This window comes from Pipistrellus kuhlii, unplaced genomic scaffold (genome assembly GCF_014108245.1).
Source record: "Pipistrellus kuhlii isolate mPipKuh1 unplaced genomic scaffold, mPipKuh1.p scaffold_m20_p_37, whole genome shotgun sequence".
Classification (NCBI taxonomy): domain Eukaryota; kingdom Metazoa; phylum Chordata; class Mammalia; order Chiroptera; family Vespertilionidae; genus Pipistrellus; species Pipistrellus kuhlii.
In genome coordinates, this window is record NW_023425537.1 from 3,164,288 (window position 1) to 3,187,511 (window position 23,224).

General features: G+C 57.5%; 2 protein-coding genes across 12 annotated transcripts in view; both read left to right on the plus strand.

Moving 5' to 3' along the window:
• Positions 1-640: 640 nt before the first annotated feature.
• Positions 641-15,613, plus strand: KRT17 (keratin 17). Of its 2 annotated transcripts, XM_036407711.1 has the most exons (8): positions 641-1,198; positions 2,305-2,387; positions 2,779-2,935; positions 3,447-3,608; positions 4,539-4,664; positions 4,769-4,989; positions 5,076-5,101; positions 5,869-6,095. In XM_036407711.1, the coding sequence occupies exons 1-8, from the start codon at positions 746-748 to the stop codon at positions 5,961-5,963; spliced, it is 1,323 nt and encodes a 440-aa protein (XP_036263604.1). In that variant the 5' UTR covers positions 641-745; the 3' UTR covers positions 5,964-6,095. The 2 variants fall into 2 exon arrangements, with proteins under 2 accessions (XP_036263604.1, XP_036263605.1); XM_036407712.2 differs by lacking the exons at positions 5,076-5,101; positions 5,869-6,095 and adding an exon at positions 15,545-15,613 and having other exon boundaries at positions 4,769-4,993.
• LOC118702084 (keratin, type I cytoskeletal 14) overlaps positions 13,063-23,224 on the plus strand; it is a 35,450-nt gene continuing 25,288 nt past the window's right edge. For 3 of the 10 annotated variants that reach the window (XM_045570776.1, XM_036407717.2, XM_045570773.1), the window contains exon 1: positions 13,114-13,438. In XM_045570776.1, coding sequence (XP_045426732.1) covers positions 13,207-13,438 — 232 coding nt within the window. In that variant the 5' untranslated portion in view covers positions 13,114-13,206. Of the gene's footprint in view, positions 13,744-14,176; positions 14,260-14,408; positions 14,566-14,661; positions 14,824-14,917; positions 15,044-15,318; positions 15,540-15,658; positions 15,712-15,837; positions 16,087-23,224 lie in introns of those variants that run through there. The other 7 variants (XM_045570775.1, XM_036407718.2, XM_045570772.1 and 4 more) reach the window with 7 other exon arrangements.

A 23,224-nucleotide genomic window follows, 5' to 3' on the forward strand; every position in this document is an offset into this window, starting at 1 on the left:
GAAACACCGCCAGGCAGTGGGACACGATCCCTCACAAGCCCTCGTCTCCTTAGCTGTAACATGGGGTGGTCAGCTGACACCTGACCATGTGACTGTGTTGTGTGCTGAGCCTGGTGGTTTAGGTCCAGATGCCAAGGCAGGATGGGGGCTCCATCCTCGCTGCCTCCCCAGCCCACAGCCCTGGGCGTGTAGCGTGGTGTGTCAGTAAGCTCAGGCTGGGGGCTGGGGGAGCTGCCGGGTTCCCTAACCTTTTCCCTACCGGGCCCAGGGCCCAGGGCCCAGGTGGGCCGGGGTGGGGAGGCAGCTGCCTGGGAGGGCCTGGGACAGTGACGTCCTGCCTCTCCTCTTCCCCATATTAGGTCATGGGAAAGCGTAGCTCCGGGGCCTGCCTGAATCACAGGTGACGGCTTAAGCACAGAGACAGGCGCACGCACATGCAGACGCCCAGCGATGGGGCTTCGGAGAAATGAGGCAAAACCCGGGGGTGGGAGGGGAGGGGGCCCACGGGCACCTGGGAGCTGGCTGCCAGCCAGGGGTGATGAAAGCCCAGGGGAATGGAAAGAGGAGCAAGCCTATTGTCATCGCCCACTCCCCCTTCCCGCCCTCCCCGCCCACTGCCCGGCCTGTTATAAAGGAGCAGGCGGGCCCCAGCAGCCAAGGCACCTCAGGCTTCTCCTCAGCAGCCCTCTCTCTCTCGCTCTGTGCTCCTGCTCTGTGCTCCTGCCTGCCACCCACTGCCACCACCATGACCACCACCATCCGCCAGTTCACGTCCTCCAGCTCCATCAAGGGCTCCTCCTCGGGTCTGGGGGGCGGTTCGTCCCGCACCTCCTGCCGCCTGTCTAGCGGCCTGGGTGCCGGCTCCTGCAGGCTGGGCTCGGCCGGCGGCCTGGGCAGCGCCCTGGGCAGTGCCCTGGGGAGCGGCAGCTACTCCAGCTGCTACAGCTTTGGCTCTGGCGGCGGCGGCAGCTATGGCAGTAGCTTCGGGGGCGTCGACGGGCTGCTGGCGGGCGGCGAGAAGGCCACCATGCAGAACCTCAACGACCGCCTGGCCTCCTACCTGGACAAGGTGCGCGCCCTGGAGGAGGCCAACACGGAGCTGGAGGTCAAGATCCGCGACTGGTACCAGAAGCAGGCCCCGGGGCCCGCCCGCGACTACAGTCACTACTACCACACCATCGAGGACCTGAAGAGCAAGGTGGGGCGCCGGGGAGGGGGCTGTGGGGGGCCGTGGCTTCTCCCCCAAATCCTGCCCAGCCTGGGACCCAGCCCGGGCGCTGTCACAGGGCCTCAGGGGGCCCAGGACGGCTCGGCTCTGGGGTGGCCTCTGGGAGCCCAGCTTGGGGGCTGCTCTCTGGCTCATGTTATTCATTTTTTGGGGCGGGGCAAGCAGGCCTCAGGGAGCTCCTTCTAGTCTCCTTGTCCTCATCCCAGAGCTTCTTGCCAGTTCGTGGGTGACAGGACCAGGCGAATGGGCACATCTCGGGGACTGGGCGGGCTCGGGAGGCTGCAGGGTGTGTGGGCACCTCTCTCCTCGGAGCCTGAGGGGGTTTGGGGCAATGGCGGGGTCAGGGGTCTGAGTGAGCATCAGTGGCACCTGCTGGGAGGCGGAGACAGGAGAACGGGGGCGGGGCCTCAGGAGGCCTCCTGGGAGCCTTATTTGGGTATTTTTCTGGCTTCCCCATCCCTCCTGCTGCTCCCTCAAGAACTGGGCTGAGCCAACAGGGGGGTGGGGGATTAGGGGTGCAGAAGGGGGGGTGGGGAGCTGCCCTCTGGAGCCCTCAGGCAAAGTTTAGCAGGAGTGGAGACTTCTGGTTGGAAAACACTCTTTAGTGAGGACTCTTAGCCTTCCTTTTGGGGGAGACTCTCGGGGGCACCATCTCCCCAGCTGTAAAGTGTGGGGGTTGCCCACATCCCCGCTGCTTTCTGGGCTTCTGGGACAGCTTCTGCCGGGAGGCATCCCCTGCCCCTACCTCCCTCCCACCCACGTTCTGGGGCTCCCCTCCCACCACCTGATTCCCAGCCTGAGAGCCCCCAGGTGGGCGGGCTGCCTGCTCTGGGAGTCAGCTAGGAAGGTAGGTCCTGGGGGGACTGGAGGCAAGTTTCAGCACATTAAACTCATGCTGGCCTGAGGGCTTTGTTAACAATTATGCGCAAGAGAGGAGAGAGGCTGGGCGGGGGGCGGGAGCCCTCCTGAAGCAGGCGGCCACCTCCTGGCCCGCAGGCAGGAAGGCCCAGCTCTGAACCCTGGTCAGGGTTGAACCCCCTGCACCCCGTGACCCGACTATCCCCCCACTTCCCCAGATCCTCACGGCCACGGTGGACAACGCCAGCATCCTGCTGCAGATCGACAACGCCCGTCTGGCTGCCGACGACTTTCGTACCAAGTGAGCCTTCACCGCTGAGCCGGAGAGGCCCTGGGGCCCCCCTCCCCACCCAGGGACCCCTCAGTTGCTTGTGATACCGGCCAAGAGCCAGGGGTGTGGGGGGATGGGAGAGTCTACCTCGTAGTCCGGGGTGCAGCAAATTCGGAAGGTCCCGGGCTGAGGTGATGGATAAGAGAGAGCAAGCGGAGGCAGGAGGGAGAAGCAGGAAGCCAGGTGGGGTATGGCCTTGCCCTGCCTGTTCCCAGGGCCCCAGCGCTGGAGCTTGCTCCCACCCCTCGCCATCTTCATTCTTCATGAGCCTCAGGGCGCCCTGGCGGAAGCAGGGTGCTCGCCAGGACCCGGCCCTGCCCGTCCCAGTGTCCAGACGGAGGTCTCTGGGTTCCCTTCGCAGGTTTGAGACGGAGCAGGCCCTGCGGGTGAGCGTGGAGGCGGACATCAACGGCCTGCGCCGGGTGCTGGACGAGCTGACCCTGGCCCGGGCCGACCTGGAGATGCAGATTGAGAACCTGAAGGAGGAGCTGGCCTACCTGAGGAAGAACCACGAGGAGGTGAGGCGGGCGGGGTAGCAGGTACTCCAGGCTGGCCACCTGGTAGGGCTGCCCTGTCTGAGGGGCCCTGACCCCCGGGGGTCCAGAGCCAGCAAGCAGGCCAGCCTCCTTCCCTCTTCCCTGCATCGGAGGGACCTCCCAGGGGCCCACAGAGGCGTCTTCGGCCCTCCCCTGCTTTCACCTCCCTCCCAAGGACAGGCCCTAAGTGAAGAGGTCCCCCTGTCCTAGCCCAAACCCTTGAACCAGGGTCCCATGCAGCAGTTTGGAAATGAGAGGGGATATTCTGGGGGACAGGCCTGAGAATGAGATTTTATCTTTGGGGGGAGACACAGAACCTGCCCGCAGTCTGACGAGGGAGGCAGAGCCCGTACAGAGCAGGTGAACTCGTGGTTGGGAGGGTCAGGGGGCAGAGGGCAGGCAGAATGAGGGAGGGGTCTGGAGATCCTGCATGGTGGGAGTGAGAGAGCGGGGCATGCCCGGACGCCCACGTCACATTCCCCGTCCCCCACAGGAGATGAACTCCCTGCGAGGCCAGGTGGGAGGCGAGATCAACGTGGAGATGGATGCCGCCCCGGGCGTGGACCTGAGCCGCATCCTGTCCGAGATGCGCGACCAGTACGAGAAGATGGCGGAGAAGAACCGCAAGGACGCCGAGGACTGGTTCTTCAGCAAGGTACGGGCTGCTGGGGCAGAGGCCTCGCCCAGAGGCTGGGGAGGCTGGGGTGCAAGAGCCGAGCCCCCGCAGCAAGCCCAGGGCCTGGCATCCTGGGGGCACCTCTCCTCAGTGAGCCAAGCGCACCCAGGAGTTCCGGCTCGCCCATGGCATCCACGGCTGGGAGCTTGGCTAAAGCTGGGATGTGGGGGTGGGTGGGGAGCCCCACTCAGGAGCACAGCCAGAGGAGACAGGCCCCGGGACCCTCCGCCTGTCCTGTAAGAAGGCAGGAACCGCCATCAGGGGCCTGGCTACAGATCCTTAGCAGGGGAGGGGAAGGCACCCATTAGAGTTCTCTTTTTTTTTTTTTAAATATTTTTTTTAAAATATATTTTATTGATTTTTTACAGAGAGGAAGGGAGAGAGATAGCTAGAAACGTCGATGAGAGAGAAACATTGACCAGCTGCCTCCTGTACACCCCCCACCTGGGATGTGCCCGCAACCAATGTACATGCCCCCGACCGGAATTGAACCCGGGACCTTTCAGTCCGCAGATGGACGCTCTACCACTGAGCCAAACCGGCTTCAGCCCATTAGGGTTCTCAAGTTTCCTACTCTTGTACCTTCCACCTGTGGGATTAAGGTTAAAACTGAACATACTCCCAAGGTTTCGGGGCTTTGGGAAGTGGGAAGCTGAGGAGAGACAGTCCCCGCACAGTGAGGCTGAGGAGGAGGGCTGAGTGGCCCAGGGGAGGTCAGCAAGGCGAACAGGGTCAGGGTCATGGGGTGTGTGTATGTGTGTGTGTGTGGGTGGGGGCGGTGAGCATGCACCTGTCTGGGCACAGAATGGGTCCTGGGCTGAGGCTGTGCAGGGCGGGGTGGTGGTTGTCTGACTCGCAGACGGGATCCCAGGCCCGCTCAGCACCGTCCGTCCTGTGTTCTGTCCGCAGACCGAGGAGCTGAACCGCGAGGTGGCCACCAACACGGAGCTGGTGCAGAGCAGCAAGAGCGAGATCTCCGAGCTCCGACGCACTGTACAGGCCCTGGAGATCGAGCTGCAGTCCCAGCTCAGCATGGTAGGGGGGCGGCCAGGCCCGGGGCGGGCTCCCGGGGTGGGGGGCCCACAGGGGGCATCCACCACCACCCACTCTGACCCCCTGCGCCTCCCGCCTTCCCGCAGAAAGCATCCCTGGAGGGCAGCCTGGCGGAGACGGAGAACCGCTACTGCGTGCAGCTGTCCCAGATCCAGGGGCTGATCGGCAGCGTGGAGGAGCAGCTGGCCCAGCTGCGCTGCGACATGGAGCAGCAGAACCAGGACTACAAGATCCTGCTGGACGTGAAGACGCGGCTGGAGCAGGAGATCACCACCTACCGCCGCCTGCTGGAGGGCGAGGACGCCCAGTGAGTGGGGGCCTGGGGCCGGGGCTGGGGGCGGGGCTGGAGATCTCAGACCCACAGCTGATCTCCCCTCTCTGTTTCCTTTGCAGCCTGACTCAGTACAAGCCCAAAGAACGTAAGAATCTCGGATTGTGGTCTCTGCGGGCGGGGCGGCACGGGGCACGCACCCATCTGCACCTTGCTGGGGGAGGATCCCCCCGGGCTCCAGGAAATGATGGCTGATCCTCAGTGAGGCTGGGGGAAGGGACCCATTAGGGTTCAAGGTTGATGCTCAGGGCAATCAAGGAGACACGGTCTGGCTCAAAAGGCTGGGAGATGGTCCTTCATCCTGGAGTCCTGCTCTGACGGGGGAAACATGGTCCTAACTCCGGAGACCGACCTCTGATGGGGGGGCAAGGACCAGGTCTTGTGACCTTTGCCCTGAGACCCTGTACATGAGCGAAAGCCGTCCCGACTCTGGCTCTAGCCTGGCGGGGGAACGGGGCTTGGTCCTTGTCCTCAGATCCCAGTCTGATGGGGGACATAACATCCTAGCCTGGCGGAGGCAATGGGGACCAGGGGCTGGCCTTGGGGAGCCCAGCCCAGGCTGATGGGAGAGATAGGAGCATAGACCATGCCCTGGAGATGGCAGAGAAATGGAGTTAGACCCCATGTGTGGGCACCCCGTCTGCGAGGTCCCGGTCTTTCAGAAGGACACGTGGGTCAGAATCACCCCACCCACCTGGGGGCCGGGGCACCAGCAGCAGGACGTGTGTGTGTGTGTGTGTGTGTGTGTGTGTGTGTGTGTGATGCCGAGGAGCAGCAGAGGCATGGACAGAGCCGTGGCTGTGGGGGAAAGACTCTCTGGGCCCCCGCCCGCCTCTGACTGTCCATCTCCTGCAGCCGTGACCACCCGCCAGGTGCGCACCATTGTGGAAGAGGTGCAGGACGGCAAGGTCATCTCCTCCCGAGAGCAGGTCCACCAGACCACCCGCTGAGGACACTGCTCCCTGTCCCCTGCCCCCAGGGCCCTCATCAGCCCTGCAGCCTCGACCTCCCCAGCCTGAGCCCCCTGGCTCCCCGTACCTTCCCCACGCCCCTGCCTGACCAATAAAGCTTGTTAACTCAGACGTGGAATGCCTCCTGATTGTGGCCACTGATTGGCCCCAGGGAGGGGTGGGTGAGCGGAAGCGGGGGCGGGGATGGGGCAGGGGAGGAGTCCGAGGATGGACGCCCCTGGGATGGACGTCACTGTTGTTGACGTAGAGCACATGTGTCAAACACAAGGCCCACAGGCCAAATCCGTCCCGCCAGGCCTTGCAATGTGGCCCGCACCGCGCTGTCATCACTGCACTCCGCTGCGTTTCCATCACAATGACAGTTTATGACTGTTCAGTAAACCATTCGGCCCGCGATTTAGGCTGGATTTTAGATTTTGGCCCCTTCTCTGATTGAGTTCGACACCCCTAATGTAGAGCCTCAGACCCAGGTAAGGAGTAGGTCTGGGCAGAGCTTGTGTGCGGTGGTCCCAGGGCCGGCGGTGCAGGCCGGGGGAGACCCGAGTGCGGTCAGTGTATGGGGGTCTTAGGTGACCTCCTCATGGCCTCTAAGTGGGTGTGTGGCCTTGGGCAGTCGCTTCCTTTTGCTGAACCTCATTCTCTCATCTGTACATGGGGGAGCAGATTACAAGTGTGGGAGCTAGAGGTCCAGGGAATGTTGCATCACTCCTCGAGGTCTCCATCTAAGAGGGGACAGGGTTGGGACAGGACAGTCTGGGTTCTCTTGGGAGAGGCACCGGGGGAGGGGAGATGGTTAGGGTCCCCCGTTGCCTAAGAGAAAGGTGGAGTCTCCCAGGAATGTTTTCTTAAATGGTCAGCTGCCACTTGGGATGGGGTGCTGGGGCGTAGGTGGTAGTGGGGAGCAGCCCCATCCTGCCTGCAGGTGGGGTGGTGGGAAATGCATCCTGGAGAGGGGCCGGGGCAGCCCCGCGCAGCCCCACCCAGGACCCTCTGGGCCCCACCTCTTTCAGGTGAGGAGCAGCTGGGAGGAGCCAGACACCAGGAAGTCTGCCTTTGAGTAAATCCGGAAACCATGGGGTGGGGCGAGCCTGCTTTCCTGGTTTTCTTGGAGAAGTGGGAGTGGGTGGAAGGGATGAATAAGGGATGGGGCTGCCGCCCCATCAGACCTGGGTGTCCCAACACCTGCTGGATCCTGGTGCCTGGAGAGGAGGGCGGGGCTTGGGCGGGTAGGGGGCAGGAGCCGGTGGGGCAGTGGCAACAGCGGCTGTCTAGGAAGTGGGCAGCTGGGGTTGGGCTTTGGGCAGGCCCCAGACCCACGCTGGACCCCAGAAGCCACAGGAAGCGAGGAGTGAGATGAGTCCCAGCTAACGGCCCTTCTGGCCCTCATACTGGGGAGCCCACGCCTGCAGAGGCCACTGGCTCTCCAGGGGCTGGGCCTGCAGGTGTTGCTCTGTCAGAGGCTGACGCCTCTCAGCCGCCTGAGCAGCAGCAGGAAAGGATTCAGGATGGGCAGGTGGCATCGTATCCCAGGCCCCGCTGCACATCCGGCCACAACCAGCAGAACCAGCCCTGGGCTGAGGACGGCTGCTCCGGGGGGTGATCTCATTTGTTTGAACAGCCTTCCTAGGAAGCAGGAGGCTCTGGGAAGAGAAGAGGCGCCTCCTGTGTGAACGGGGACACGGAGGCTCTGAGGAGCTGTGACTCAGCCCTTACCTGGAGCCTGGCATGTCAGGGGTGGAGCAGGTGCTGCCGGAGGCGGAGACGCTGTGCTGGGAAGAGGAACCCAGAGCCCCACCTCCTGCCCAGCCTCAGGCTGGGAGGCAGCGGTTCTCTCTCCACAGACCGGGCTCCTCCCACGATGCAGCGTGCGGAGGAGTCAGTGTGGGGCTGGCCAGCGCTTCTCTTCTTGTTTATTTTATTTTATTTTATTTTATTTTATTATTTTATTTTATTTTATTTTTATTGTTGCCCCTCTGCTGGGGAAGGAGACCTTGCCCACAAAGTGAGGGGGTGCGTGGCTCAGAAGGTCATAAGAGGGGAGCAGCCCGATGTGCTGAGAACTGAGTTAGGAGAGGCAGAGGCTGCCATGCTGGGGTTGGGGTTCACGGGAGACAGTCCTGGGCCCCAAGGGGATGCCCACTCTCTCCGGAAGTGCTCAGCCCAGGCCTGGGCAGGGGGGGTCGCGGGGCACAGACTAGGTTCAGGGGACTATGGCCTCTGGGGGGTGGCATGAGAATCTTTGGTGGCTTTTTTCGGGCACCATTGCCTATGAATTGGAAGACCCAGCTGTGGGCGTTATACAGAGTCTCACGGTTCATCCGTACTCACCCATGTTTTGCACCGAACAGTTAGTGGGTCGGTCACTGCCCTCAGTGTGCCTCACCCACTCTGTTAGGATGGACCCCCACCCACCTGATTCCCAGGCTCAGACCCTAGGGGTCACCAGCCCCTGAGACTCCTCCACGTCCTGGGATGCTGACCACAGGCAATACACTGCCCATGGTACTGCCCGCTCTGTGCCTGGGTCTGCATGGGGCCTGGGGGAAGCTAGAGACACCGGCCCTGGTCTGCAGGGACCCTAGCCTAGGAGCGTGAGCACTGCACAGTGGTGGGCTGACAATATGCCCTTTGCCTAATGCAGTGTGGACCTCCTGTGCCACCCATGCTGTGGGTGGCTGAGGAGACAGCGGGCCCAGAGCCAGGACAGTTCTCCCACCAGGCACAGGACTCAGGCTGCAACTGACATTGACCCAGCCATGGGACTCCCTGAGGGTGTGTAGACCATTGTGAGGGGCCATGACAGCCCCTGCCCGGGGGGAGGAGGGGCATCAAACACGGGGGAGCTTGGCGTTCAGGTTCACCCAGATCCTGGGACCAGTCATGGGGCTAGCGCCTGAGGCAGGGACATTTGTTCACCCCCAGAGAGCTTGCCCCACCCCCTGCAGCCCCTCACAGCTGAGCACACTCTACTGGGATTGGCTCTGCCCCCAGTCCTTCCAAATGGTATGCCCTCAGCGTTTCTCTTCTTGTTTTTTTTGTTTTGTTTGTTTTGTTTGTGTTTGTTTTTTAGTGTTGTTTTTGCACATCAATGCACATAGTAGGTGCTTTATAAATATCTGTGAATAAATGTAATATGGCCACCAGTCTGTGCTTTATTTATTTCATCTCTAACATGCCTGTGAAGTAGTGCTGATCTTCCCATTTCCCAGAGAAGGAAACTGAGGCCCAGAAAGACACAAAGTCTTGTCCAATATCTGGTCCTTGCTTGCCTGACTCCAGACTGCTCTGTCCTGGCCCATCCAACCTCTTCTCCCTTCATCCTTCCCTGGAGCCCATGGATGTGGCTGCCACCAGGAGCTGAAGGCCCTGCAGCCCCCTCCTCACTCCCCTCAGCATCCCTGGGGCCTTCTTCCCCCAGGCCTGGCTGGTTACTAGAAAGAAAACAGTCCTAGGACCTACCTTGTCCTGGTGATGCTGTGCAGTGGGCTGAGGCTGTGCAGTGAGCTGATGCTGTGCAGTGGGCAGAGACTGTGCAGTGGGCTGAGGCTGATGCAGTGGGCAGATGCTGTGCAGTGGGCAGAGACTGTGCAGTGGGCTGAGGCTGATGCAGTGGGCAGATACTGTGCAGTGGGCAGACGCTGTGCAGTGGGCTGAGGCTGATGCAGTGGGCAGAGGCTGTGCAGTGGGCTGAGGCTGATGCAGTGGGAAGATGTTGTGCAGTGGGCAGATGCTGTGCAATGAGCCAGAACAGGGCCCAGGGATCTGGATAGAATGCTGGTAATCAGTCAGATTTGTGAATCTGGCAAGTGGAGGCATGGCATTGGCCAATAGTATTTCCTGGCAAACTCTGGGATGAGATGACCTCATACCTGAGATGGGACGGCCCCAGAAGAGGGGAATGAGGTGAACCCACTTCCTGGAGGTGCTCTGTGCCCACCTGGCCTGGGGATTCCGGCGCTTGGCAACTTTGGGGCAGGTGTAATGGAGGAAATGCTCCCCACTCCTCTGCCAACTCAGATCGTCTGAGGCCCAGCTGGAGCCTCCGCTGGTTCAGCCACCTTCCCAGGAGGGTCTCAGAGGCAGCCCCTCCTTTACTGCGGGGCTGGGAGCTGGTAATACTCACCCAGCTGCATCCTGAGGACAGAGTGTCTCCGGGTTTCTGGCACTCGGTGCTGCATCCCCACCTCAGTGTTCTCCCCGGGTCAAGTCATAAGGTCCAAGGTCAGTGACTGTATCACACCCCCTGCGCCCCCAATGCCAGGCGTGTGGTGGGTGCTTGGTCTGTGGTGTTGACTGAGTGGTTCAATGGGTTGGTCAGCAACTTTATTCCTGCAGCTTCTCGGCCCAGCCAGCTCCCTGGGCCTTCAGTGCTGGGCCTGTGTGCACCCCTCCCTGCACCTGCAGGGATGGGGGAGGGGCAGTGATCCAAGTAGAAAGGAGGCAGAAGCTGTGTGGGGGACAGAGAGGGAAAGCTCGAAGAACAGGGTTCGGGTTTGAGTCCCTGCTCCCTGGCTGTGTAACCTGGGGAAAGTCTCTCTCTCTCTTTGGTGGGAGCTTGGTGGCCTTTGGTGACCTCAAAGGTCATGTCCAGTTCTGAGGGTGATGAGTCTGGAGTCGGCCCTGACCTCCAGGCCCGCCCTGACACCTGGGTTGGTAGGATTTTTTTCGTCCAAAAATTCCAAGCCCCCTTTACCTATTTGCAGAGTGTGGGGAGGGAGGGAGCATCTCCCAGGCTTAGTCCTAAAGGCGTGTGCTGGGCACCAGCTCTGCTAATACCACTGGCTCTGTGCCCACAGCCAGATGACTGATGGGGTGCCATGCAGCACTGGCAAAGCCCGGCTGTGCTGAGGCAGAGAGTTTCAGGGTGGTATCGCCCAGCAGAGCTCAGGCTGAGGCAGGCCCTCCCTACTCCTCGCCTCGACAAAGGCACTTCCGAGCAAAGACCATGGCCAGCTCTGTGGGTCTCCCCTCAGTCCCCCACCCCCCAAGGAGGCCTCTGATTTTGGGTCTAGACCCTCCCGATCCTGCCTCCAGCCCTTGGGCCAAGGTCATGCCCACTGTGGGCAGAGCGCCTTCCAGGTCGGTAGATGAGCACAGACACACCTTGGTCCCTCCTCTAAGACGCTGTGGGCAAGGGGGGCTGTTACGGGGCAGAAACAGAACAGCGGGTCCTCGCTGTAGCTGTAAGACACATTAATCACACTCTGTTATTCGCGATCGTTCTGCCCTGATTAGAGAAAGCACATTCTGGCCTGGCTGAGAGTTGTGTGCCTGGGGACATGGGAGTCAACCTCGGAAGGCGGCCATTCTCCTTTTCCAGAACTGCCTGTCATCACGGAAACTTGAACAAGCTTGTTGCCCAAACAATCTGGCCCCGGAGGTGCCCTCCCTTTGCGACCACCAGCATGCCTGGCCGGGAACCTGTCACCGTTATCCCATGCCCGCTTCCCATGCGTGTCCTTCCTGCTGTCCCAGGTGACCTCTGTCCTTCTTCCCAATACAAGCATGTGGTGGTGGTGGTGGGGGGCAGAGCAGATTTTCGTGATGGCCAGCTGCTCTCCCATGTTGCCGGCAGTACTGGGATAGACACTCTGTGGCTGCTCCATTGGCTCAGGTGGTGACAGGCAGCCCGGACCCGTGCCATGTTCGGAGATGGCCCAAGCTTGGTCCTGGTCCCAGACTAATGAATGACTTCAGGGGAATCGCCCCCTCTCTGGGGTTCCCTCTACTTCACAGGATGAGTTCAAGACAAAGATGTATGTTGGGGGTGCACAGAAAGAGTGGCTCAGAGTGGTGGAAAGGGCTCCAGCTGGACAAATGGACAGACTGGGGTTCCGACCTCAGTTCCCCATTGACTGGGGTCTTGGGAAGCCCACTTACCTTTGCACTTCCCTGTCTGTGAACTTGTGGCAGGGACAGGCGCAGGTAGGACACTCTATGCCACTCCCGAGAGTGGCAGGTGACCAAGAGCCACCTTCCCATCTCTCTCAACTGAAGGAGAAGGCCCTGCCAGGAGTCTGTGGACTCTTGAGAGAAAACTGCTGGGAGCTGAGCCCTGGACACAGTGTGGGGACTCAAAGCCCGTGGAGTGGTCAGGGGTCACTCATGGTGCTAGTCGCAGGACAGGGACCCCCTCCCATCACAGCGTACAGTGGGTGCCAGCGATTAGGTGAAGCAATGCATTTGAGGTGGGTTGCTCATGAGCACAGAGAGGAGGGCAGGGGTGTGGGAGGGAGGTGCCAGGAAGAGGTGGGCTTGAGGAGGTAGGTGAGGGGCATCTGTGCTGGATAAAAGGGGGGGGCCTGAAGGAACTGGTGAGGGAGGGTCAGAGCTGGCCATTGGGGAGGGGCCGAGGGGTTCTTCGTGCACATTTCTCTGTGGCTGGTGGTGTGTCCTCCACTTTTACAGATAGAAACCCCTGGGGTCCGAGGGGCTAAAGGATGCCTGTGCCATGCAGCTTGTAGGGGGCAGAGCCGGGGTTGAAGCTGCCACCTGGCCAACTCCATGGGCACTCTATCCAACTCATACATGATTAGTAAGCAGGCTGGTTCCATGGTGCACACACGGAGAGTGATCACATCTATAGAACTAGCAGGGACTCCAAGACCACCCGGTCCAGCCTGGTCACTTTGCTGGGGGTATAGGCCCAGAGAGGGTAGGTGAGGGGTCCCAGGTCACACAGGGAGCCAGGAAGAGCCAGGCCAGGAGCCAGCTCTCCTGCCAACAGCCAGGCGTGCGGGATCCCCAGGGCCGCATCCCGAGAGGGCCCTGGGACGGCGCGGCCGAGGCTGTCACCGTGGGGCAGGGAGTCTTCCACGGGCTGACTCACTGCCCGGGGACGCAGCCGACACAAAGCGGCCCGGGCCAAGGCCCTGCAGTCCCCTGGGGCTCCGGGAACAGGAGCTGATGGCTGCCGCCCAGCCTGAGTCACCACCACCCGGCTTTTGTGTGTGTTTTCTCTCGGCCCCACACCCCCAGAGCTGGGTGGGAACTGCGAGCAGCACAGCGACCCCGGGCTGAGTAATCCTGCGCGGGGAGTTGGACGGGACTGGAGTGACGAAACCCGGAGGGGAACCCGGAGTCAGCAGTTGGGAGGGCCCCGCCTTCCCAGGAACAGTATAAAGGTGCCGGGCTCCCCGAGCCCCAGCATCCTCCCGCCTTCCTGAGCACCTCTCTCTTCTCTCTGCCGACTCACTCGCTCGCTCACTCACTCACCTCCAACATGACCACCTGCAGCCGCCAGTTCTCCTCCTCCAGCTCCATGAAGGGCGCCTGTGGCCTTGGCGGCGGCTCCAGCCGCATGTCCTCCGTCCTGGCTGGCGGGTCCTGCCGGGCCTCCAGCGCCTTCGGGGGCATGTCCTCCTCCCGCTTCTCCTCCGGGGGAGCCTGCGGGCTGGGAGGCGGCTATGGCGGCGGCTTCAGCAGCAGCAGCTTTGGTGGAGGCCTGGGTAGTGGCTTCGGAGGAGGTTATGGCGGTGGCCTTGGTGGTGGCCTTGGTGGTGGCCTTGGTGGTGGCTTTGGCGGTGGCTTCGGCAGTGGCTTTGGTGGTGGCGATGGTGGCCTCCTCTCTGGCAACGAAAAGATCACCATGCAGAACCTCAACGACCGCCTGGCCTCCTACCTGGACAAGGTGCGCGCCCTGGAGGAGGCCAACACCGACCTGGAGGTCAAGATCCGGGACTGGTACCAGAGGCAGCGGCCCAGTGAGGTCAAGGACTACAGCCACTACTTCAGGACCATCGAGGAGCTCAGGAACAAGGTGGGCGGGCCAGGGGGGTGGCTCTGGTGGGTGGAGCACCAAGAGAGGTCCTGGAGCAGTGGCCCTTAGGAAACCACTTGCTAGCATCTCCGTTTTATAAACAGGGAGACCGAGGCTGGCCTGGGGGCAGTGGCCGAGGGTCCTTTTTCAGCATCGAGCTGGGCCTGGGACCCAGGCTCTCTTATTTCCCTGCATGCCCAGCTTCTCTCAGACTCGGGCCCGGAATGGGGTGGTGGGAGAGGTGGTTGCGTCCCCACCGCACCCTGAGCTGGGTGGGAAGGCACCCCAGGCTGGCTGGAGAAGCAGAGAGCCTGACCTGCCAGCCAGGAAACCCCCAAAGGTGGGGAGACTTCCTTCTCCCCTCTGTGCTCTTCGCCCCTGAGCAGCGGGGATGGTGGTTAACGCTGCCTCCTGCCTTTCTCCTGCTCTGCAGATCATCACGGCCACCATCGAGAATGCCCAGCCCATCCTGCAGATCGACAATGCCAGGCTGGCAGCTGACGACTTCAGGACCAAGTGAGTCTTCTGCTTGGCAGGGCCGAGGGCCGAGGGCCGAGGGCAGAGGGCAGGGTTTGGGTCTCAGAGGCCTACCCAGGGGCACCAGCAGGGCTTGGGTCTCAGAGACCTCATGGACACAACCTGATGCCCTGACCTCTGTCTGCCAGGTACGAGCATGAGCTGGCTCTGCGCCAGAGCGTGGAGGCGGACATCAACGGCCTGCGCCGGGTGCTGGACGAGCTGACCCTGGCCCGGGCCGACCTGGAGATGCAGATCGAGAGCCTGAAGGAGGAGCTGGCCTACCTGAGGAAGAACCACGAGGAGGTGAGGCGGTGGCAGCTGCTGGCATTGGTTAGTGGGAGGCGGGGTCAGCGGAGGGGATAGATGCTGAGCTGACTCCCTCTTGCCATCCCTTCCTAGGAGATGCTTGCCCTGCGGGGTCAGACTGGCGGGGACGTCAACGTGGAGATGGATGCCGCCCCGGGCGTGGACCTGAGCCGCATCCTGAACGAGATGCGAGACCAGTACGAGCAGATGGCGGAGAAGAACCGCCGAGACGCGGAGGCCTGGTTCCTGAGCAAGGTGGGGCTGGGCCCTCGGGCCTCCCGCCGGACTTCCCAGCCGGGGGGCCGCCGCTGGAGTGCCTCACACCTTCTGCTCTGCTTCCCCATCTCAGACCGACGAGCTGAACAGAGAAGTGGCCTCCAACAGCCAGCTGGTGCAGAGCAACCGCAGCGAGGTGACCGAGCTCCGGAGGACACTCCAGAGCCTGGAGATCGAGCTGCAGTCCCAGCTCAGCATGGTACGAAAGCTCGGCCCTAACCCCAAGCCACCAGGGATGGACACCAACCCCTCAACACCGCCACAATAGTTCCTCCTCTCCTTCCCCAAGCGTGGGGCTGAAGGGAAACTTGTACCCACTCTATAGATGGAGCAATGGAGGCCCAGAATGGGGGAATAACTTTTCTCCATGTTGCCTGACCCCCATAGCCCATGCACCTCCCAGAAAACATGCCCAGAGACCTGTAGGGACGGCAGTGACCACCTCCAACGACTCTCTTTTTCTCTCACGAACAGAAAGCATCCCTGGAGGGCAGCCTGGAGGAGACCAAAGGCCGCTACTGCATGCAGCTGTCCCAGATCCAGGGCATGATCGGCAGCGTGGAGGAGCAGCTGGCCCAGCTGCGCTGCGAGATGGAGCAGCAGAGCCACGAGTACCAGATCCTGCTGGACGTGAAGACGCGGCTGGAGCAGGAGATCGCCACCTACCGCCGCCTGCTGGAGGGCGAGGACGCCCAGTGAGTTGCCTGCCCCTGCACCCCATCCCCCCCAGTCCTACTCCATAGACCCTTCAGCACCCCCACCCCATGCTGCTGCTCCCAGCACCTCTAACCGCTCTGTCTTTTCTCCCCCCCAGTCTCTCCTCCTCTCAGCACACGTCATCATCCAGCCAATCCTATTCCCGAGATGGTAAGTAAGACTCCTGAGGGTCCCAGGCACTCCAGAGCCTCTGTCCCCTCCTTCCTCCTCCTTTTCCCTGTGTGGGGCCAGCTGAGCTGCCAGAATCCTTCTCACCTCATCTCTTCTCTCCCACAGCCATGTCCTCCTCCTCCTCCTCCGGCCGCCAGACTCGCCCCCTCCCCAAGGAGCAGGGCTCCTCAAGCTTCAGCCAGGGCCAGAGCCTCAAGCACTGAGCTGCCTCTCCCAGAACTTCCTGTCCACCCACCGGCCTCACCTCCGGAAGGCCTGGGCCAAGCCCCTGTTCTCCCAGCGCAAGTCCCAGCTGTCTCCCCTTCCCCTCCGCTGGTGGTGGGCAAATAAAGCTGACTTTCTGGTTGATGCAAACAAGTGTGGTCTCTGTTCTTGAACTGATGAGGAGGGAGTTGAAGGTGATGCCCAGGAGCCTTCTGGGACCTCAGTCTGAGGGATACGAGAAAGAGCGAAGCTTGGAGGAGTCTGCAGGGTCTTTGCAGAAGACCTCCATGCCCTTGTGGGAGGGGAGGGGAGAGACAAGGTGGGAAGGAGCTCCCGCACACCAACAGACATCCTGGGAGGCATCTGACAGAGGTTCTTCCCTGAGACCTCCTAGCAACTCTGTGACCTGGGTGTGGTCACAGACACAACCCTGGGATTCAGGGAGGTTAAGCCACTTGCATGAAGTCACACTGAACACCACGGAGGTTCCCGGCCAGGTCTGTCTGGCTGCCATGAGCATGCCATGACAGTTTTCCCAAGACCTTTGAGGGATTCGAACACAATACAGAACATTACAAAACAGGCTATTAAGGTAGCAGGATGGCCCCAGGGAAGACGATCCCACAGATCATCATCACCCCGGCTTCTGAGGGCCCATCTCAGCGTGCCTTTCTTCTGTGCCACCCTGCCACCTTCGCTATTTTAACCCACAGACTCAACGCTTGAGTTCTTAGCTTTGATCCCTTGTCTCCTCACCTTTGCACCGAGAGAGCAGGCTAGGGTTAACTCCTGACTCCATCTTGTGCTACCTCCTCTATTTTGTATAACTATGTCACTATGTAACTGGACCCCAGCCCTCACCCAACCAATCGAAGTCAGCCAAAGCAGTGACCTCACCGCCCCTATAAATTATTTGTTCTAGAGAAACCCGCTCTCTTCCTCCACCTTGCCACTGGGTCGGTATGTGGGGCGTGAGCTCAGGCTCCCTGGTGGTCTTTGGGGATCATGAAATCTGAGCATAACAGCCCACAATGACTTTTCTGTTGGACAGTGGAAGGGCGAGACTGCCTTGGGGATAGTCAATGCCCATAGTTAGAGCCTTTCTCCTCCCCACCTGCTCCTCCTCCTAACCCCTGTCAACTCCTCCCCCCCCCCCCTCAGCCTGTACATTTTGTGCTGATGAGCTTCCTGAGAAATATCTCCTCTTTGTTCCCCAAACCACTGCTCCATTCAGACCTGCCTCCTCTCTCCCTAGAACTGGCCACAGCCTGCTCACCAGGGCCCTTTGCTGTCCATCTCTCCCACCCTCATTTCTGCCCAGCGACCTTCCTACAAGAATGTGGTCAAGATGAAGAACAAGGATGTGATCCGGACGCCTCTGCCTCACCCCTCATGATGTTTCTTTTCCCCTCCGATGCTTGGCCCTTCCTTCTCTACCCCACTTTGCTTCCGCTCCACCCTTCCCTGCCCTGTGCTCATGAGTCAGCCGTACCTGACTAATGGCATTGTCCCACACCTCTCACTTGCCATGGATGCCTTCCATCTTTTAAAATTTTAATCAAAACAAATCAAAGTTAAGTGTGTATGACATAATAAAACCTTTATGAAAAAGAGCCATTCCCCCCCCCCCCCCCCAAAAAAAAAGGGTGAGGGAGAGCCATTCCAGTTTGTGACACATACCTGCATTCCCACCTCCCACTTTCTTAGCTGTTACTTTTGGCATTTGCCTTCTTATTTTATTTTATTTTATTATGATTGCTTTTTAATTCTAACTTGAGGACATGCTTAGAGAGAAGGGGTGGAGAGAGAGAGAGAGAGAGAGAGAGAGAGAGAGAGAGAGAGAGAGAGAGAGAGAGAGAGAGATCAACTGATTGCCTTCTATAAATACCCAACCAGGAATCAAACCCACAATCCAGGTATGTGCCCTGACTGAGAATTGAACCGGCAACCTTTAGGTGCACAGGATGATGCTCAACCCTCCTTATTTTAGACAACAGGCTTATACTACTATTTCTTGATTTTTTTTAAAAAAAGTTTTAATGTTTAATGCTTGACTTATTGCTATGAAGGATGGGGACTTACTAAGCTCTCGTATACAGCATTGTCCCATCCCACTTCTTCCTCACTTTCCTTTTCTTCCCATCTTCTCAATATATCCATTTCAATAGATTGAAAATCACTAGATAAATGTTTAATGTTTCCATTATTATGACTATTTAAATACTAGTCACAGTCAAATCATATTTTATACTATATTAAATTTCTTCGTAATAAATATCTCTTCTTCAATTTGTTTAGGTTTTCTATGTACCTATCACTAACTTATTCTCTCATTCAATGTTGAAAGTATAAATCTCCTCTTCATATGTTGAACACTGCCTATTCCATCAACTTCATCTTTTCAAAGATGACCCTCCTGGAGCCCTCTGTCTCCCTGGTTCGGTCTGTCTGATTGCTCGCTAGGCCTGCTGTCACCCTGGAATCTCTCTTCCCCGTCATCTGGGGGTCCCTTCTTTCTGTGTTATATCCCTTGTTTCCTGGATCCCATGTATTCCTTTTCTTTTCTCCTCTTCATGTTAGTGAAGCGCATTTTCTAGTATTTTATGAGAAAGGATTCATAGCACTTTTATGTCTGAAAATATGGTTAATCAACCTTCACTACCCTCACTCTTGACTGATAGTTGGGCAGGGTATGGAATTCTAGTTGGAAATAATTTTCCCTCAGTATTTGGAAGGTATTGTTACACTGCTTCCTGGCATCTCAATAGTGTTGCTGTTAAGTCTAATGCTATTTTGATTATGGATTCTTCATACAATCCTATTCCTATCCCTTTCCTCAGAACTTTTGGGTTTTTCCCTTTCTTTCCAACAGGCTGAAATGTCACATGTTGCCTCTTCACCTGTCGGATTGGGCACTTGGCAGAATCTTTCAATGTGGAAACCCATGCTTTTCAGTTCTGAGAGATTTTCTTGAATAATTTATTTGATGATTTCCGCTCCTTCATTTTCTCTGCTGTATCCTGTAGAGACAAATCATAAACCTTTTGGCCTGGGCAGCATGGCTCAGTGGTTGAGCATCAACCTGTGAACCAGGAGGTCAAAATTTGGTTCCTGGTCAGGGCACATGCCTAGGTTGTGGGTTTGATCCTCATTGGGGGTGTGCAGGAGGAAGCTGATCAGTGATTCTCTCTCATTATTGATGTTTCTATTTCTACCTCCCACTCCCCTCCTTTCTGAAATCAAGAAAAATATATTAAACAAACAAAAAAATAAACAACAACAACAAAAACACACCATAAACCCCTTTGAAGAAGTACAACCTGAAACCAGAAATGTGAGTTTCCCCTTTAATAAGGGAACCAGCTTGTCCATCCAGAAATGCCTTGATGCCTGGATTCCTCAAACCAAGATTTAAGTCCCAAACCAGGCTGCAATTTTCTCATAGCTGCTGAGGCGAGGAGGTTGAGTGGCTCTCGAATGTTGCTTGTAACCTGTCTACTTCCAACACGCCCTCAGATTCCTTATGCTTGACTTAATGTCAACGTTTGTGAAATATTGTTTCAGATAACTGCGTAAAGTGCTTGAAACAATGGCCGGAGTGAGAATTAATGATAGCCTATAAAGTATATCTGCTGATGTAAATGCATTAGAGCTAAGCTCGTAAGCTTCTGCTTTCTTTGGGCCCATTGTTCTGGGGAGCTATAAAAAGCATAGCATGCCTCCCTGTCTCCGAGATAAGGGATTTCTTGTTTGCCTTCCCACTGCGGTGGGTCTGGGTCGGTTGCTTGTGTAAAGCCTTTTGATGACACCCTGAAACAAACAGGAATGACGCCTTCTGTTTTGCCTGTCCCCACAGCCCGTAGGCAGCAGCCAGCCCCGAAGGGACACCCATACACATTGGTGGGGTCAAACCAGGGGTTTGGTGTAGAAGCTGCTGTTCTTGCTGGTCTTATCAAAGCCTTCTCAGAAGCAGATTTCTTGAGAACAGGCTTCTTTGGATTCCATGTGCCTCTGGGGGTGGTACTGAGGAGCTTCTGTGGGAGAGAGAGCAGTGGAGGGACAGAGTCCGGTCTGTGAGGGCTGAGGCTCCGAGCACCTGCAGCTCTTTATCAGGCGGGCCTACCAGATCGAGTGTGAGGTCCCCACCACGGGCTGATGTAGCTTTGTGCCCTCTCTTCCCCCAGTGGTCCAGGACTCCTACAGGGCTTTGAGCAGACTGAGGGGGGGGGTTAAAGCATAGATGGCTATTTAGGGGAGTCCATTTCGGACTTGGCTCCCTGCACACACATTGCTGGGATCCCAGCATCTCTGTCTTCCCTATGATCATGGTATTGTTTCCCATAAAACAGGTATGTTTTGGTCCTTCCAGTTTTTATCTGCCATATGAAGAGTGTGATAACATAAGTGGAAATAGAAAAAATAAAAACATCCATCCATTGTTTCGCCCCCCTGGGTTTTCCCTCTCCCAGGTTCTTCTCTGGCCCTGTGACTTGTGAGTTCATAGCAAAGGTGAGTTTCAAAGACATAGGGGCTTCGGGGTTACATGAATAATTTCAAAGAAATAAAAGACTGGCATAAAAGGACGTACCCTGTTTCTCCCAAAATAAGACAGTGTCTTATATTAATTTTTTCTCCCAAAGTTGCGCTAGGTCTTATTTTCGGAGGATGTCTTATTTTGGGGGAAACACGGTAAGTGCCATTATTCATACGGGACTAAAACTGGGAAAACATTCCAGTGACCGCCCATCAGCACTGTACAGTGATACGCAGAAGAAAAGAACTAAAACGAAAGCAGGATCACAGTCCCTTGCAGAAGGAGTGCGAAATAGCATCGGGAGGCAAGAGGCCGCCCTGGTGTTGAACTCCGAGCACGGCTCCGGACCCATCTCTTCATCTCTCTGCATTTCAGTCTGTAAATGTTGGCTGCTAGTATCTACCTGAGAGGCTCATGTGAGCATTAAGGGAGGTAAAATGTATACAGCAGGCACCCAGTAAGTGTGTGCTCACTCTTTCCCTCTCCCGTGGACAGTCTTCACAGCAGCCTGGCCTGGGCGACCTCATTTGATTCTTGCAGCTGTGTTTCTGGCCTGGCACAGCTGAGCTGGCTCTCTGCCGAGACTCCCACCTGTCTCCCCACACCGCACCCTCCCATTTTACAGGTGAGAATCTCAGGCTCGGGGAGGTTGAGTGGTTTGCCCGAGGGCGCAGGAGTGGCAGGTGAGGTGTCAGAACACCCCTGTGGGTCAGACCCCTGGCCTAGTTAGACTTGCTCTGGTCACAGAGAAGGCGCGTTCTCGCAGGAGCCTAGGGAACTCAGCTGTGTCCACTTCGAGGCTGCTCTGGGCCAGGTGTGCTGGGCTTGGGGCGGGAGCAGGGTGGGGGTGACAGTGACCAATCAGGGGCTGCCCTGGTCTTAAAGGAGACACTGCCTTCCAGCATGGAGGCAGGGAACGGCCCTGTTCGTTCTTCTTCTCCCAGAGGTGCCTGTGGTGGGTGCAGGGTGGGCTGTGCTACAAAACCCAAGCACCCCCGCTGACAGCCCCATCCTGGCTGATGCCTGCCCTCCTCTTCCTCCTCCTCTGGGAGAAAGGCAGTGGGGTGTTTACATCATGGAAGTGGTAAGTGCTACAAATCGGGGCTTGACTGATTGACAAACTTCTTCTAACGCCACTTCTTCAAAATAGACTCACCTAGGCCGTGGTATTTTGTGGAAGAGCCACACTCAAGGGGCCAAAGAGTTGCATGTGGCTCGCAAGCCGAGGTTTGCCAACCACTGGTCTAGATTTAAGAAAACCTAGACTGCAACGTTTTAAGAAAAAAATATTCATTGATTTTTTTTCCTGTCTGTCTTGAGGGCTTCATTTATTTATTTTTTAGTAATTCTTTAAAGTATCACATATGTCCCCTTCTCCTCCCATTAACCCCTTATATCCCATCCCTGCCCCCACCCCAGGCCTTCAGCATCCTATGGTCCGTGCCCATGGGCCATGCATACATGCATACCAGGTCTTTGGTTCCTCCTCCACCTTCCCTTTGAGATTTCCCACTCTGTTTTATGCTTCCATGTCTCTGGATCCACTTTAATCATCAGCGTATTTTGCTACTTAGATTTCTACCTATGAGTGAGATCCTGTGATACCTATTTTAAGAAAAACATATTCAAAATAACACAGCTTAATCTTAAAAGTGTGTCATGTCTGCCCAGCTGGTGTGGCTCAATGGCTGAGCATTGACCTATGAACTAGGAAGTCATGGTTCAATTCTTGGTCAGGACACATGCCCAGGTTGTAGGCTTGATCCCGAGTGTGGGGCATACAGGAGGCTGCTGATCAGTGATTCTCTCTCATCATTGCTGTTTCCATGTCTCTCTCCCTTTCCAAAATAAATGGAAGTAATAATAATAATAATAATAATAATAATAATAATAGCCAAAGCCGGTTTGGCTCAGCAGTAGAGCGTCAGTCTACGGACTGAAAGGTCCCAGGTTTGATTGCGGTCAAGGACATGTACATTGGTTGCAGGCACATCCCCTGTAGGGGGTGTGCAAGAGGCAGCTGGTCGATGTTTCTCTCTCATTGATGTTTCTAGCTCTCTATTTCTCTCCCTTCCTCTCTGTAAAAAAATCAAAATATATTAAAAAAAATAATAATAAGAGCTCATGTGCCTCAGTGTAGGTTCCAGAATCAGACTCTCAGACAAAAATCCAAGAGCAAGAAGTGTTTTTGAAAAAAAAAAAAGAAGTGTTTTGGGTGGTGTCTCGGGAACACCATTAGGGAGCAGGTAGGTGAGAGGGGGAGGGAGGGAAGGGCTACTGACAGGTGTGTTATCAAGCACGTGAACACTGGACAGCTGTAGCTTCATCCTGCCATAGGACCCCGGAGACAAGGTAGAATATGCACCCAGAATTCTTCCTCAAAGATGAGGGAGCTGGGGCTTTTGTCCCCTGATCCCATCAGTCCCAGATCAGGGCGCCTCTCAGGCAGGGTTGGTGCTAACTTCCTAGCATTCCAGCCTGCCTCCTGCACAGGCAGCACGGGCTGTGGTGGCTGGAGGCCCTCGGGCAAGTGTCTCCGGTGCTGACCGTTGGAAATCTGGCCATTGAGTGCCCAGGAGAAGTGGCTGGAGCTTGGTGAGTCCAGGAGGTGGGCTGTGACGCCGCCAGGGGTAGGGGCCTCAGCTTTAAGGACACCCACACATCCAGTGGCAGCTGGGAGGGGGTCAGCACTGGGAGAGGGAGGCCCAGGGGAATGCTGCTGCCTTTATGTCTCTAACACAGAAGGTAACACCT

What these genes read in the sequence shown, in the direction of transcription:
- KRT17 (XM_036407711.1), top strand. Translation starts at nt 746, where the DNA reads ATGACCACCACCATCCGCCAGTTCACGTCCTCCAGCTCCATCAAGGGC. An exon ending in AGGACTGGTTCTTCAGCAAG is followed by an intron (nt 3,609 to 4,538) that starts GTACGGGCTGCT and finishes TTCTGTCCGCAG; the next exon opens with ACCGAGGAGCTGAACCGCGA. An exon ending in CTGGAGGGCGAGGACGCCCA is followed by an intron (nt 4,990 to 5,075) that starts GTGAGTGGGGGC and finishes TTTCCTTTGCAG; the next exon opens with CCTGACTCAGTACAAGCCCA.